The sequence below is a fragment of the Orussus abietinus genome, unplaced genomic scaffold (genome assembly GCF_000612105.2).
Source record: "Orussus abietinus isolate OABI.00-Male unplaced genomic scaffold, Oabi_2.0 scaffold19, whole genome shotgun sequence".
NCBI lineage: Eukaryota > Metazoa > Arthropoda > Insecta > Hymenoptera > Orussidae > Orussus > Orussus abietinus.
The window spans coordinates 1,494,798-1,512,199 of NW_019395981.1; the positions used below are offsets into that span (position 1 = coordinate 1,494,798).

Consider the following 17,402-nt stretch of genomic DNA (forward strand, 5'->3'; position numbering starts at 1 on the left):
ACGTCTGTCGAGGAACTGCGAGGTTGGTCCTGCGACTATCCCGCTTTCGTCTTATGGTAGCACTACTATCGCACCACTCCACTATTATCCTGCGAGGACCCCGAGCGAGTACGTGTACTCGTCGCACGGAGCGGCCCGATACTATTTTCACGAAAGCACAACGCCGGCGTAAGCCATCCGGAGCTTGCGCGAAATGCCCGAGTTTGCGCATTAAGCTCCCGAGTAAATCTGGTTTCAAAGTTGTTGGTGGGACAATAGCTTTAATATTCGCAGAAACAGCCCGCGCGTACCACGGCGTGCTTGCCCGAAAACAAGCTACAAGCTTTCGGGAAAAGAAGAACCCCCCTTAAGAAATGCCGAAAGTGTAGGTGCTCGTCAAAGCGGAAGATTACTCGCCCGCGTCCCTAAACCTCGACTATGAGAGATAAATTCGGTAAACACGAGGAGGAAATCTTTTCATTCGTCCATTTGATAGTCGGTCTAGTAGCGCAATATTTACAGAATTTGCATCGTTCCGTTTTGCGTTTAACTTGATCGGCAGCGGCCGATAACGTTTTTTTTTTTTTCGCGTGGCTTGCGAATCCGCGGCTTTGGGAAATGCTCAAAATTCTATGGCCGGTAGCTTCGCCATATCGGAACGGGTCAATGGAAATTTACGTTTTTTACAGCGGATTCGACAAGGTAGATAACGCGGAAAGGCCATTTGTACGGAATCGTGAACGCGGTGATCAATTGAACGGCTAGTTTCGAGTCGCATCGTTACGACGCTTTGAGGCGGAAATGAATGGACATGGAAATAAGTTGAAAGTAAATCTTTTTTCTTTTTTCCCGAAAAATAGCAGAAACAATCCGGAGGCAGAGCAAATTCGGGGCGACCGTTCAATCTCTGTGTGCGCATTTGATTAGCTCGTTATTTGTCGGAATTTATTAGCCGGTGCATTCGATTCAAGTAAATATTAACCGTAGATCGATCTGCATTCTGACAATTCCGAGTGCAGTCGCGGCTGAATATCATATGCGTTTGTTCCGCGACTATTGGTGAAGCTACCAGGTTTATGGGTGAATGAAACGCTCGTTTAAATTTATCGCGGTCCTGCATATTTACTGACTCTTCGTTTAACTCACTGTGGAGCTCTCAAATTGCATACATAATGAAGGAACAGCGAGGGCTCCTTCGTTGGAAACGATTTTGCAAGTCGCGAGCGGTGCATCGGCAGAGGACGCCATTCTATCGCCAACGCTGCACTTATTACCGAGCTCGTTAAATAATTTTTCTGATTGGCAATTCATGACGAAGGTATATAGACGCCGGCTTATCGCTCTCGTCGATACATACAGCCTCCGATTTGTGCTCTCTATACAACACGGATGTATCGCCCTCGCTTCGATTTCTAGGGATTAAATGGAAGGCTGCGTGTTGGGTTTACGATTCGCCATAAAGTGAAAATACCGAGTCTCAAGAATACCTCGGTGCGCATTATTCTAAGGCTTGTATCTCAAACGTAATCATCAAGTGCGCAGATATATACTATGCAGACGGGACGTGCTTAAAATTAAACGAGCACTTCGTACACGTCTAGTTTCCGACTACGGCGAAATGGCCCGCGGGAGGAATACCAAATGTTCTTTTTTAAATCTGCAAGTGTAGAATCGAATCTAAGTGATAAGAGACATTGTTTCAAGATGGAGTCGGGAAACGGGGGGAAGTGAAACACACATCGGACAAATAGAATTTTTTATTATCTTGACTCGGTAGTGACATAACAGATCTTTCACTTTCCATCTCGATCGATTGCGCGATTAAAACAACGTATTGTACAACGATTGAATTATCGATATCTCGCCCGTCGTAGACGCGCTCGTATATATATATAATATGTACAGATCGGAGTTATCATTCTCTTACACTCTACACTGGGTTTGATTAAATAAATATTTGGTGTGGTTCATGTGATTAGCTATTCGACTAGCAAATTATTACTATCAAGTCCAAATGCTGGCAAGGTGGTAGTTAGATTCTCACTTTCACACCTGGGAGCAATTCCCTCAACTATCCGCACGTTACTGACGTAACTCTGCATTACAAGAGGACTCTGGTCTGCATTAAGGAATCTAATTAGGCACAAACGTTGAAATTATATCCACCCCTTCGCCAATATCTCCTAGAAGTTTGCACGTGCATACCTGTGCCAAATGCAGTTGCATTTTATCGAAGTCAATGGATTTCGAGAGGTCTTCGCCAATCCGTCTTCGTTTCTTATTTTAACGATACGACGCTTGTGTACACGTACAAAAATAATTACTTCCTTCCGATTCTCTATGAATGACTACTTGACAAACGTAGAAGGAAATTCGCTTTATGGTTTTTCTAGTCGCACAGTGCAAGAGAGGGAAAGCTGCTAATTGCTGAATCTTGGGAACTCTATTTCGGAATGGAAAAGTACGGAAAATGTATAAAATATGGAGGTCAAAGGCAAACTAGTCGGTATGCCGTCGGCTATTGCTATTGCTTCTTGGTTAGGGTTTAATTATTACCTGCTCTATGGACTTCCATAGACTAGCCATGGACGCCAACTTGGACAAAGACTGAAACGGACAAACAGATTGTGGTGCTTTGTTCCCTGATTGCCTACATATTACCTTCGTGTTGCAACAATGCCAACAATGCGACTAGTATATGTTAGACCTTAAGAGGTAAACCGGTTAACAAACTTTAACTGAAAGCTGATTTTCACGGCTTTGGTAACTCCCATCGTACGACGATTTTCGGAAACTTTTCATACGTGAGCTGAGTCCAAAAATCACCCTGGCTGAAAATACCTGTATGTTTCACCTTGTCAATTTCTCGAAAATCGGAGGTGAGAATAAAACCACTTGTATGCATTGCGTATTGTACAAAAATGTTGCTCCCAAGATGAAACCGCAGACTTCGGCACGTGCACGCAGCGCATTTTTAAATCAACAAATTATTGGTGACATGTGTGCACTGCGAAATAGTGTGGTGGTAATTGAAAACTCTTAACAATGTATATAAATTAAAAAATGCAACGCAATTTACCTTCGATTCTCCCTTTTTCCGTGATGACAAATCGACGGAGTACTCAATAGTGAAGGCATATTTCTACCTTTGGTGTACTTTTATAAATTATACCACGAGATTGCGGTACCCTCAAAATTGATAACAGGTTTGGGAAAACATCACGTCGCTATACATTAACCTAGTTAGAATTTCTCGACTGGATCGACTATCTTTGGATATCCTTAAGTCAAATTAGTGGATAATTTACACGTCGTGCACCACAAAATTGATGCGACCTCGATAATTCGAACTGCAATTGATTTACGACAATCGTCCGAAGGAACTCCGAAATACCTTCCGATTTCTTTGCTACGTACAATTTCGAATTACTAAATAGGTACATTAACGACTGTCGTACTCGCTCACATGCGGAGGTACGTATATACAGGTGTGTACACATGATAGCTCGTATCCTCGGTGCAAACGTGGTCCATATCATGTCCGGTGTTGTTTGACTCCTTCAGAGGTCCTATAAAAATGGCAAGAAAAATTTTTAATGAGGCTAAAAGAATTCTTCCCTAGCCAGAAAATTTTTTATTCTATACTAAAATAAGCTCACCTAATTATAAAATTGATACACCACACTCAGCGTCAAGACTTCCGCCGCAAGAAGGAATATCGTCCCAGATAAGACTTCAGCGGTGCTACCTGTAACAAAATAATGAGCCATCTTAATTTTTGATACGCCATAAAAGTATTTTGGTCGGGTCACTAGACACGTATGTCAAACCTAATTCGACTGCGAGACGAGTTATAAAATAATTACGAGTGTACTCGAAAAATCCGCGTAATCGAATTAGCGCGTGACAGGGGGAGCGAAATTAGTGAGAATTTTGGTTCCAATCGAATGAGCTTATACAGGATCGCGAATGTTAATGGGACCACCTGGTGTAAAATCGATGAGTTCAACATGGTCTCCGTAATAGCGGAAACAAACATGTTTTAAACGATCGAAACGGTTTTTGGGTACATAATACCTCTCTACCGTCTATAAAGTGAACGATAATTTGTATGATATAACGTATTTGGTTCACTGGCCATAAAGCAAATCAATTCACTGCATTAGAGGCAACGATGAGCTGTTAAATCGGGAGGTCTTTCAATAGTTAAATAACCGTACTCTTGATTTCTCCTAATGTATTGCTTACGGGACTATGGCTCTGCAGCGCAACGACGCTCAATTACGTGGAACGCAATAAATCACCTGTAAATCGATATCGCGGGGAGGGAATTTTTAGCGGGAATCCAATCACCGGAGGACCAATCTTTTATTTTCACCGCGGATTTCTTAACAACGACCGATTCTGAAGGATCTGGGATTTCAAGAATTTATTTCCGACTGACCAAATTGTGGTAATTAATTTTCACATGAAGATCCTTGCGAGAGAAAAATATTGGTGCTCGAGAGGGTCCTTCGAAGCAAAACGGCGATTTTTTACCCATCGGTGGAACAAATCGCAAGACCGCAAATTTTGTGGCATTTCAAGGACTCAATTTTCTGGATTTCCTGACAACACCCAATTTCGAAAGATCTGGGGTTTACAGAACTTATTTCCGACGAATCAAATTGTGGTAATTAATTTTCATATCGAGATCGTTGCGGGAAAAAAAAATATTGGTGCTCGAGAGGATCCTTTGAAGCGAAATGGCGATTTTCTACCCAACGGTGGAACATATCGCAGGACCGCTAATTTCGAGGCGAACTCGCGTACCATGTATGTAACCAAGCAAAGGCTTGTTATCGGTTTTAGGATATGCCTGCCGCGGCATTATTCCCAAGGGCGGAAAATGGAAAGCTCGTGATGCGCATTCGGCGGACATTCGGCGAAGACAGATGGTTCACCGTGGAATGATTATCGCTCCGTTTGCTTTGCTTCCCACACTCTTTGGGTAATAATTCATCTGCAGGAATCCTCGAAATTTTCATTCGCGGCGATGGCCATTACGAAACTCCGCGATTCACGAGGGGAGTGAAGTCCCGGGGTTGTGCGAATCGCCAATGCGAGCTCGCCGATTGAAAACCAACCGATCGGGTTCGACTTGATCGTGCAATTCCACGAAAGGTTCGACCCCGTACTCGGACCCATAGCGAATCGATGCCCTCGCGATTACACTACTAATTCCATTACCAGCACGGGGAAACGAACGCGGAAATAAAATCCTTGGATTACGCCGGTTCTGAAAATGGGTTCTCGAATTAGAAATCGGCAGGCCGTGCGGGTTGGGTTTATTAATGCAAACTTTTCGCGGGTCCCTCGTTCCACGGTTGGCGATCGTCGATAGATTTGTTATGGTCAAACTCCGCGACACGTAAAGCGCAGCTGATGAGGGACGAACGGCGGCATCATTAATTCCAATGTGCCCTACTGATTATACTTTGTGCCACTGCAAATTCTGCCTCGACGTATCAAATATTGAACCCGAGTGGCGAGAGGATTTTTCGCGATTAAATAATCGAGCCCGATATTGCAACGACAAAGATACATGCGACGACCCAGAGTTAATAAACTCGGGAATACCTGGCTCAAAAAATTCTGCCCAGGACTGTAATCATTAATGGAGATCGTTAACGTCGCATCAAAAATTTCTACAATATCGGATGCTGTATTAAATCCATTCGCCCTCGTGACGTAATAAAATCATTTCCATTCCGCATTGAATTTTCTGCCATTGTTTCCCATATCGCAACAGTATTTAAATTTGCCTTTAAAATTCAATTATCGCGATGTATGCCGTTAATTAAGCTCTCTCCACGTGTTACTTTAATGACGAATGATTACCGACCGACTGGCAGCTTCGTTGGGTAATAATCGATAAGTCGATGCTAGTCGGGATGCCGAGTACGATTATAGGCGCTGGTAAATAAGGATGCAAAGATTCGATGCATAAATCGCTTTCTCTAGACCGACTGATCGGCTCGTCCATATTTATACCGATCTCGATTAATTCATTTTATTTAACTCCCTCGGCATAAGCGGGCGATACAGCGAACTTCAATAAATCATCCATAAACCACGAAACGTTTACCGCCCGACTATAATCCACGTCGACGTTCATTAATTTATTGTAGTTAAAATTTGGAACGTTACCTCGGAGCTTTCCGAGAGAATTTCACGCACGGATCCCCTTTGCTTCTGGCATCGTTTCGACGATTACCTCGCGCTTTCTCTCGTGATCCTATATCTGCAGATTGAATTAACATATTCTGCATACTTTCAACTCATGCAGCTAACGCGCGCTTCGTACCATTCGCGTATCTATCAATTACGAATTCGGAGCAATTAAGGACTTTCCACCCTTTCGAGCATTTTCGGGGAAAATAGCCCGTGGAAGTCGTACTTCGATTAAATGATTATCATTCACGGATCACCCCGAAGAAGAGTAGTTACCTCTGTTCACAATGAACGTACACAAATGGAACCAAAGGTTCGTTCGATCGGTTTACTCGACAAATCTGCTCAAAAATTTCTCGCACGCCCTTCGAGTTCTCCGATTTTATGTCCGGTTTTTCCCGGTTCCGCAAAAAATCGGAAGCCTCCAAGAGCGAAGGAATCCAATTCGCGAAGTTAAAATTAATTTAAAACAGGAGTGAATTCTTGATTTAACGCCGCGTTAGGGAACAAAACAAAAATCTAGGCGCGCCTCCCTTCTCAGCTAAAAGTCACACGACGAGGGCTCGCTTTTTTTATGCAAGGTAAATTCCGTTTCTAATTACGCTCGCCCTTTCGCAAGGTAATAGCCCGACGTTCCTCCAAGTCGGGGAAAGGCGCGGAATTTCAATAAATAAAAACTCTGGGAGCGAAGGATTCCGTCGGCCGGGATGGAAAGTCATTTTTGAACGGAAAAGGAGCCTTTACCGCAAACCATTTCAAGGATATTAGGTTTTCCTTTGTGCCATATAAAGCCGGCACAATACGGTCAACCCTCCTCCATTTAGACAGGACTCCAGCCGTCCGTTTCTAATTAAATTCCTTATTGCCGAAGTAATAACCTTTCCACGTTCTTCCAAACCGAAGGAAGGGGAGATGTCATCGTTGCATCGGACGAATTTATCGTATCGAAACTCTCATTTTCCGGTCTGGCGAAATTTTGCTTTCCACTTTCCACCCTCGATCGGCCGAGTTCCGTTTCGTTCGTCACTGTGTAAGGGAAAGTCGGGGTCCTTTGTAAAAATGTGTACAGGCAAGATTACAAAGGGTCGGTCGGTGTCGGTCCACGTCGGTTGGGTGTCGGTCCGGTGTCGGTCTGCGGTCGTGGCCCGGGTCGAATTAGAAGGTGAGCTGCCGGACTGCAGTAACGCGTTTCAACTCCTCTCTCTCTACCTACTTTGCAGTCGGAAGGAATTTCCATTAGTGAGAGCGGGGTTACCTCTGTTTGTGCACAATTATCTCTTTAATTACTTCCTTATTTACGAGCCCATCTGGTTTCCTCTTTAGCGCCGTCGAGTCGCACAGTCGCTCTTCCTAGCCCGAACGGTCGGCGCCTTTTTCTGAGGTCGAAAAGCATCAGCGAAACAAGTCGAACCTTCAACGAATCGATAAGGAAACGGCCAGAAAATCACCCTGCGAAGTAACTTGACGGCCGATCGTAATCCAACAATAAATCCGTGCAATTTACTCAACGCATGGACGCCAGAGAAGAACTCGATTTAACTGCACGGTATCCAAATCGCCGCATGCATCCATCTTAATATTCATTATTTTCTGCAATTTACAGCCGCATCTTCGTTGCATCCACCCCCCAAAAAAAATCGATCTAAGCATGAAAATCCCTATTATCAAGCCGCCATTTCTAGAACGCTTCCACAACCGCTATCAGCTATACAATAAATCCCGATGGGATGTATCGCCATTGTCCATCACCGTTACCAATGACTCCAAGATCAATCTATCGAGTACTTTATATTCGCGAATAAAACGTTTTCCCCAAAATGGACGACTAATTTGCCAGGATTTTCGAAAGATCGTATCCAGATCGCGGATTGCGATTGCAACTTGGTCGTATCGCCCTACGATTTCCGCAGGAAACTCGTTGCAGAAAATCCTGGTTGCAGGAAAACGTCATCGTTCAGCGCTAGGGAATTTTAACCGGGTTGCGGTTTGAATACTGTTTGGGGAATTCTCTCGGTCACCGGTTTCCCTCCTTTCCCGGCAAGACGACGCGCCAACGATTTTTCCCCTTACTCTTCCTTATCCCCCGTGTCTCTGCTCACCTTATTGAACTGCAATGGTGATGATAAAGCATACACGAACTCGAGCTTTCTGCCGCGGGCGTGGCCGGAATATCAAGTGCGGCCAGGGCCGCGAAATTTGGTCGGAATCAAAATGGATGGCATCGCGCGGGTCATTCGCAAAGAACGCCGCGAAATTTCGCCGGTGTTCAACGTTTCGTATCGCGCCTCGTGTTTTATCTTTAATATCATTGGAAATGTGTTTGCCGCTGCCTGATCTCAATTTCTGGCACGCGCAGTGGTCCCCCCAAAAAGCGAAATTTTCACCAGGACAAAATTCCTCATATTTGAGATTTCATTCTCATCCTCGCTCGATTTCACTCTGAACCACGATGAGAAGCATCGAGATTAAAGTGATATGAAAGAGTCATTCTATATATATATATAAAACGTCAAAATATTAATAAAACTATTTTCCAAGCATTTTTCATATCGCCTTAAGAATGTTTAGTTTTTAACTGATATGGATCGGCATGTCGCCTGCAGTTATTAAAAATAATATTCGTATTTCTTTGTAGCAAGTGTCGCGGTGTAACATTTGACTCGTTAGAATCTTCTCTCTTGGTACAAGCGCGTTGCAAACTGCCTTCCAGCTGGCGCTATTGATCCGCTGGAGCTACGCACTCCGGAGAAAAGTTATCGGCGGTCTCTTCGTCAAATCTCGCCCCGATAAATTGAATTTGACGGTGAATCGGCGGTCCAGAGATAGGCAGCTGTTTGAAATAAAATGCGCGCCCGGGCACCGGAAACCATTTTCGTATATTCTTCCTCGCGGAGGCCGATGCCCGAAAATCTGTTCCCTTTCAGCGAAACATCCTGCAATTACTGGGATTGCGTTCGACATAACGCCTCGCCAATTGAATCGTCAATCTTCTGTTATCGCATAATAGGCATGGAACGAAGCCGCTCGAAGACGGAGAGAATGAGGGCGAGGAAGGGTTAAATCCTCGAGGGAAGAGGTAAAACGCTTCGAAGGAAAGCGAACAAGCCGAAGTTGACGCCGAGTAAAGTCTATTAACGCGAATGCACTTCGATGACGGGTCTAACCTCCTCGGTGGAAGTGCATCGCTCCTATGCGTCGGATATCTTCGGATTACTTTGTTATTTCGCTGCCAGTCCTTTTTTTTCTCTCGTTCTCCCTTTTCGCCATCTCGTAGTCGTCGCAGATCGTGCAGCTTGGTGCAGCTGGTCCCACGAAAGCGGCTTACGAACTTGTCCGCCTATTCGAGTGCACCGAATAGACCGATTTACCGAAGTCTCTCCTGCGAGCTGATTGGAATTAGTCGAGAATAAAGCTGCGGAGGGCATCGTTGCAAGCATCGCGATTCCAGGACGCAGGACCTCCAGAGATTTTAGGATCGTTTCCCCAAATCTTTCTCGAGACTCTTAACAGCCGATGAAATGGAGAGAAACGACTGCAATTAACATCCGAAAAATCGAGCGAGGATAATCACCTCGCTGGAGAGGCTCTGTCCGTGAAATGCATCCCGTACGTATCAAGTTGCATCTGGCAGCTCTGTCAATGGTGCACATGAAATTTGCACCGCACCATGGGATCATAATCGACGTAACTCGATGAATAGGAGAAGCCATGCGTGCGTCGCTTTAGGCCGAAACATGAATGTACTTCTAAAGGACATTGATGCCGAGAGTATACTCCATCATCGGATAGACTTTGACCATTGACACGTGCTGTGAGCATTACGGGGCATTTAGCGACGATGTTTTAGGTAGTTGAAAGCGACCGTGTCTTCGGAGCTCTTCTTTGATCGAGCCATCGAGCCACGAGACGTATCTTCGTCAATTCGAACGGCCACCGCGATGTCCACTTTCGGCCCCTCTGTGCCTTTCAAATCCATCGAGGGAAATTCATTTCTGCCGGGACGGCGCGTTTCAACTTTCATTAAAGCCGCTTTTTCCTTTATAGAGTAGCAAACCGCGTGCGCGATAAGCCGCCGCGATCCCTTTTCAATCAGCCCCGCTTTTCTTCGGTAACTGCGCGCGCATTCATTCGGCCACTTTTCCCGGCCAATTTATTTGGTTCTGGACAATGGTCCATTCGAAGTTGAACCGTGCGATCCATCGACAGAGGCGCGTTAAATTTTTTACCCCTCTGGCATTCAGTGACAAGCTTCGCGTGGTCTTCCTCGGCCCAAACACGAGGAATATTCCTGGATTTAATGGCGAAATTTCGAGATGTGACGTTTAGCAAAGCAAGTTCAAAAAGCATTTTCTAAAAATTAAACAGTCTTGGATCGCAACTCGACGCGCAATAACGGTCGCGATTTTCCCTCTCGTCGAGACCGCGTGACTATCGTTAACAAAAGTCACTTTTTATCGCAAGCCAGTAGATGGACGGTTTCGAGAGGCAGGGCGAAATAATGGTAATCGTCATAAGTACTGTGATTGACCTCTGGCGATTAGGCGAGGGAGAAAAAGGAAGGAGGATTGGATTAGCGGCTGTTTTATCGAGGCGGTGGAAACCGCGGACTTAACCGCGGGGAGTTCGCGGACAGGATGGTCGGTTTAAAAATTGATGGAGAGAGAGAGAGAGAGAGGTCGTTCGATGAGTTCGTCGGTGAAGGGTGCAGACGCGATCCGCAAGAAAGATGTAATTAAATGGAACGAGGAAAAAGAATCGCCCCGGTGCGTTGGAAGAAAATAACGAACCTTTCCCCGGGTGATAGATATACAACGTTGCAATTTACCTTGCGTTCCCGAGTACGAGCGAGCCGAGGAGAAGGGGCGGAAGCGGAAAGGAAAGAATGCTTTATGCACTTTAAATAGTCCCCCGAATTAATCCGGGATTTATTAACTCTCCCTGCTCATTTAATTACTTCTTGCCCGGGTAAACGCATTACTTTGCCGGGGTCCCGTTTGTTCCTTATTAATGGCAGTTTGTTTCCGCGGGGGAGTTAATGGCTGTAAACCCAGCCACCGAGTCATCGGTGTGGTTCACTTGCCCGGAGAAAATGGCCGCCGAGGATGCACCAGATAACGGACCCTGGAATAATCGTGGCACCTTCTTGCTGCCGACCCGATTGTCCCCCGCGAACCGCGCTCAAGAATCGTCGGGCTCGGATTGGAATTATGGACGCATCCGACGCCGTAACGAGAGGTGCCATCCGGCATCGACGTGGCTGACCGACGTGACGGAAGGATGAATATGGAACTGGCGTTGCATCGAGCTGCTTAAGTGCGCACACGGTGCATACGATGGCCTCGTCGTCTCGTCGACGCGTTCGGACTGACGAACCGGGACCATCGTCATCTAGCTGGCGATTCCGCCATATTCGAACCTGGCGATGCAAAGCGCGATTACCCAGCTCCTGCATAAGCCGATTGCCCGGGGGAGGCGAGGAGACTTGAAGCCGATTTTAATTGGAACTATGGACCCCTGCTAAGAACCAAAAAAGAAAAGGAAACCTTCTTCGCCTGCTCGGATCCTACCCACCATCTTGTTTTCGCTTAATTGTTGGCCAGGAAAGCCCGGAAACCGGACGCGGGCGAAAAACGAGTCGGGAGTGCCGCGCCCAACTTAAATGGGGAAACTCGACTTTCGTAATATCGGGGTTACTGCGACAATTGAGTCTAACTGGTTAAGTTTTGCAGCTGGCAGATTGCTGCATTCATTGCCTCGGAAGTTCGTACCCCGGGGTACACGGGAAAGACAATTGACGGAGACTCGAACGCCTGCGGCGTTCCTCTCGGGGAGACGACCGACGCGCTTAATCTCGCCTCGGGAAAAATTCGCCGAAGAGTGATTAACTTCAGCTCGTTAATGGACGGTCAGCTGTTCGAGCTGTTCGAGCTGAACGTCGGGCAAAACCCGCCCGCGGGCGACCTCTTGGCAGCGGCTCCTCGGTCGTGCAATTTTCCAGGGTGCGAATATTCGACTCGGCTCGAAGTCGTCGAACTTGGTCGAAAATGTGCCCGCCGAGAAGTAGACTCGTCGATAGGAGGACTCCTTAAAAATTGGACCGATCGCAGGATCGGATGCAGTCAGCTGGACGAGACAAAGCGAGAGGAGTATTCCCCTGCGCATTTTCTCGAGGGGTGGGCAATTTTTCTGCATTAATTAATCTTGTCCCTTAACGACGACCTGACCTCATACAGAGAAACCCTGGATCGGCACCGATCAGGAACCGAAAGCCACCTCGAGATGGCGCGATCCCTTGTCGGAATCGATATCTCGATATCGATCCTCGGTACCTTTGCCTCGCTTGTCCCGGAAGGAATCCTCTTCGCGTCTCTGGGTCCGAAAAAGCGGGGAAAGAGTCGCTCGAGGTCGGTCCTCGCGATTTAGCTGTAGACTTCCTTTCTTCGGAAGATTCGGCGGGGGGAGCCGAGAAACGCATTTCCGATAAACGGAAAAGAGGCGAGAAGGAGGGCTCTCGAGCCTTCCTCGAGAAGGGGCGCGGCCGAGTTCATCGGATGGCATTACCATACTAGACTAATAAATAGCCGAAGTTGGGCATGTGCTCGTGCGTCTTTATATTAGGCGTGCTGGAGAACTAACTCGCAGGACGGGCTGGCTCGACCGCCACTCGGGCGTATATTGCCTCCGGTAAAGCCCCGCAGAGAGCGTCGCCGTCGCCGCCGCATAACCTGATATATACCCGAGACGAACACGCAGCCATCGCGCCAGGATTCGCCCAAAGTGCTCTAACGCCTCTTCTGAGCCACCCAGTGTTTAAAAACGTCCATAAGAGTTCGAAAAATATCCGAAATCAAACCACCGAAGAGACAATAATCAAGGAAACCGAGTCCACTTGGTCCATCCATGTCGAAAAGAACCCATGCATCGATGGCGCAACTCGCAAATACATATTGCGGAACGAATTGGAGTTCCCTCGAAGTTGAAGAAATTTCCTTAAACCGCTTTGCGGTGACTCGGCGAGTGGCTAGCTTTTTTCGGTGCCGTGGTAAAAGATTCGCTCCCAGGTCGCTCTCGAATCTCCGCTTTGGCCTGAAATCGTTTAAGGGAAATTACGAAGGGAACGAACCCGTTCGTCCTTCCGCGCCAGCGGCCGCCGTCAGGAAAGGAAACGAAGTATAATCCGCGAGCTCTTTACTGAGGACGCCCGCGTCGCAAGACCTTTTCGTTTGAATTTTTGCCTCGCCAACGAAGTCGCCCGACGCCACCGGCTACCGAGTCTTATTAATTGCGATAATTAGCGGACTCGCCAAGGGAGGAAACGAAGCGCGGACCGCGAAGATCGTACTTTTAACCCCAGTAATCGCCTCGACTGGGTGAATCGACGTGTCAAAAGACTTCCTTCGAGGGGGTGGGAACCGCCGATAGCCGCGCATCGGTTTAAATCGGGCTCTATCGAGAACCTCGATTATCGATTCGCCGATGCACCGAGTTTCGAGTGGATCGGAGGGATTACGAGATTCTTCCGAATGGACGCTGGCCTTTATTTCGGCGACCCCGTCGTTACTCCAGGGACGAATATTGAAATTTCATGTCAAATCTGGGCGCATTCAATTTGATGCATTTTCTCGGTACACTCGGCTTTGCCGGGCTTTAGGCCGCGCAAATACTCCCCGGCCCTCGGATTCGTAAGGTATGCGAAACATGCAATGGACGAAAAAAAACCCAACCAATTGGATTACGCTGGGATGAAGGTTTATTAAACTTCCGAGAGAAAATCCACGGGCTGAGAAGAAGGGTCTAATTATACCGCGATCCGCAGTTCCTTACTTCGGCGACGTTAAGCTCGCCGGGAGATGAAATTAAACGACGGGGAAGACACTAATTTGTCACTTTTCCCGATTAAACGCCCAATTACGGTGTCTACCGAGTGTACGTTATTTTTTTTTCTTCCCTCTGGGCTGCATATCCAGGAAAAATATACCCGTCGCGGCGGTGTGTAGGTACGGACGGTATTTCCTGGTCTCGGCGATGAGGAAATTGTCGCGTGCGCGGTGCAGCTAGTCAATCAACGCGAGCATGTAACAACAATTCCGACCACTACGTGTCCCGGCTGTGGGAAGGGAATTTTTGAATTTTTTTCAGCCAACAGTCGACTTGCTTGTCGATGCCGCTGGTTTTCGAGGTATCACTCGCGCTGTCAGCGACCAGACCGGCGTGATAAAGGGTAACGACCGTAAAGAAAGTTTCATCTGCACTGAATTTCCGGAGTTTTCAAGCTACGTGGTAATTTAGTTATTCCCGAAATTTTGAATGAGGTTCGATCTCGTTAGGACTCTAGTTAGGTCGCAGGACGTCTTCTCGAGCGATTTTGGGAGCGATTCGCTGGTCGAATCCGTGATCGGGGGATTACTTACTCTCGAAAGCCTCATCGAGAGCACCGCCCAAGACGTTTCCTACGAGCCTAGACACCCTGTGCGGAAAATGGCCAGGGTAAGGGGGTTATTCCGACCGGGCGAGGAACATAGACCCGAGATTACGCGAGCGTCTCCACCCTGCGGCTCACGCTCCGAAAGGACGGAGAACGAGGACCGCAGTTACGGTATCTCATCGTTAGCGACGACCGAGATGGACCGCGTCTACCCCGTAAACCTACCCTGGAGTAAAAGCCTCTTGGGGTCCTCCGTAAACTAATTAAGCGATCGCAAGAAGCGGACGACCTGAGACCCCCCTGGTCGTGTCTCAACCCTTTCGATCGAGACGTTGACGAGACGAAAAATTCGATTCGACTTGTGGCGACCGAAATTTAAAAGGGATGCAAGTCGAAAACCCTCTGGTCAGGAACCACCAGGTAACGGCGCAATTTGGGCAATTCGTGTACACTTCGAGAGTGAAATTAAATCCAGGGTAAATTTGGCAAATGGGAAGCGGGGTGGTAAATATTGGAATGGAAAGAAAACAGAGGATCCTTTTCTTTTCCGCCGAAAACTCTCCTTTATTTCCCGCTCGTGCAGGGAACAATGGCGATTCGCGGTACACCTGTCCACGCATTCGCGCTTTCCGCTTTCTGCTCGCGAGGGCGAAAATAAACGGAGAGTCCTCGAGGGTCGTCCGATTCTCGCCGTATCGACTTCCTGTCAATTCCAGGAGTTGTGTCCAGATGATAAGCTATCGGTTTCTAATGTGTCAGGTTTCGGCGCGTATGCACTCCGGCGTTCCGCATAAAAGCTCGGCCGAGATTTCGAGGAAAACTCGTGATTGATTGAAACTCGTATGGAATTAGCGGGAACGTTTCCGAGGAAATTGCGAGCGACGGCCTGGACTAGAAGGCGATTAAATCCCCCGTGGAAATTCGGGCTATCGAAAACCGGCCGCCATCTTCGTTTGCTAAATTTCCGAAGTTTTCTTCGACAATGAGGTTCGAGTTGCGCGGTACTTTTCGATGCTTCTAATCAATGTCGATAGCGGAGGAGGGAGAAACGGGGAGGGGGTAACTCGCGAGGAAGTTTCGGAAGTCCTGGAATTTATTTAAACACGAGAAAACGCGGAATTTCATTCCACGAGGAGTGATGGGACATCGCGTTACTCGCGGAATGGGGCGACAGGAAACACCACCCCTCTCGGTGTAGAATTGGAACGTCAACTTTTCCAATATTTCCCGGTGTCAATGAAAGTGTCGCGAAGGCTTCCTTGGCGAGGAGGCTCCAATTAAAATCCGCAGTTTTTATTTCGCGACTCGACAATCCCGCAATAGACAATTTTCGGAGCGGGAGCTTCGAGTACCGCGCAGAGGAGGAACTCGTCTTTGTAATCCGAGGGAGGAATTATTATGAAAATGGGGAAAAAGTCTGAGAGTTCCCTCTCGTGCCCGCAAAGGGGCAAATACCGCTGGGCTCAAATTCGTTTATTACTGCCTGCGGTAGGGGAACTGTTATAATAGAGAGCAATAACTGCCAAGTGGGAACGCTTTACCTCGTGGGCTTCATTTCGAGATGCAGTCCGAACGTTCGACGTTCCGCGTCCGGCATTTAATATTTCCTGAAGTGGCGCCGTAATATCGGAAATGTGTCGCGATTCTGTTGGGAATTCTTCGTCGCACTTAACATGGAAGCAGCGGAGTCGTAATTGAAAATAGATGATATTTGAATCGACCCCGCAAGTACCCGAGCTGGTTCTTCGCGCAATTTCGTTCGCCGCACGTTTCTCACCGACTTCGTGACATTTTCGGGTTTACCATCGACGGGATTAAAGGATCAGCATTTAGACGTATAAATTCTGGATGGGAGCCTTCAAGAAATCGTCCAACGTAAGGTCGGGTGAGCATCTCCCAGCTCCTCCACCCTCACCCATCGCGCGTGCCCCCTCGTCTTCGATCTCGAGAGACCCCGGCTTTCTTCCCCGTCATATTTCCCCGAACATCCTTTCCCATCGGACGCCTTCGCGACCGAAAATATGGTGTCTCGCGGATGTCAGAAATCGAGTCATCTTCGACTCTTGAACGCACATTTGAGCGGCAATTTCGCTCACAAAAAGCTGATTCCAGATCGCCCTTTTTTACGGGCCGATTATTTCTGACGATATCCACCCCATGCGAGAATTTACCATATCGTAGTAACGATGTAAAAATTCCAGAGGGTAAATGTAATTTTTTCCATTTCCTCGGAAGCGTCCCATCAGCGAAAAATGACACCGTTTAATATAATAAACGAGTAAGCCTGATTAAGTCACGATTAATTTCTACTTGGAGTCCCGCCAGATGACGAAGAGAGTGCGCCTATCGAGTACTTTGGAAGTAACCTTAACTGGAACGTCGAGTTTGAAGTTTCCACCAGGAGGTCCAACCAACTCGGACGGGAGCACTCTGGTCGACGGAGACGAGCCCTGGACGTTCGATCCCAATTCTCGTCGAGAAATGGGAATCAAAGAGCAGCGAGACGGATTTCTTATCTCCTGCTGATCCGGCCCCATGAACGCCTCTAATTCGGAGCATCCCGTGGAGGGAAGCGAGAAGGTAGGAGGTGGGTTTCCGGAAGAAGGTCGTCCCGGTCTATGAATCTTAAGTCCGCCAATCGACATCTAAGGGGTCGGAGCAGTCATGGGAATCTCTGTAGGTTTAACGTCCGATACCGACGAGGAGGAAGACGGTCGTCGAATCCATCCCGGGGAGAGATCAACATCCGAGCGGTCGCGTTCGAGTCGCCGCCCTTACAGAGAAG

General features: G+C 47.5%; 1 protein-coding gene across 3 annotated transcripts in view; it reads right to left on the reverse strand.

Annotated features, from left to right (window-relative positions):
• Positions 1-1,721: 1,721 nt before the first annotated feature.
• Positions 1,722-17,402, reverse strand: part of LOC105699911 — a 52,485-nt gene continuing 36,804 nt past the window's right edge. For all 3 annotated transcript variants that reach the window (XM_012425333.2, XM_012425334.2, XM_012425332.2), the window contains 2 exons: positions 3,639-3,727; positions 1,722-3,548 (listed from right to left, as the gene is read on the reverse strand). In XM_012425333.2, the coding sequence (XP_012280756.1) occupies positions 3,639-3,727 (89 nt within the window). In that variant the 3' untranslated portion in view covers positions 1,722-3,548. The remainder of the gene's footprint in view (positions 3,549-3,638; positions 3,728-17,402) is intronic.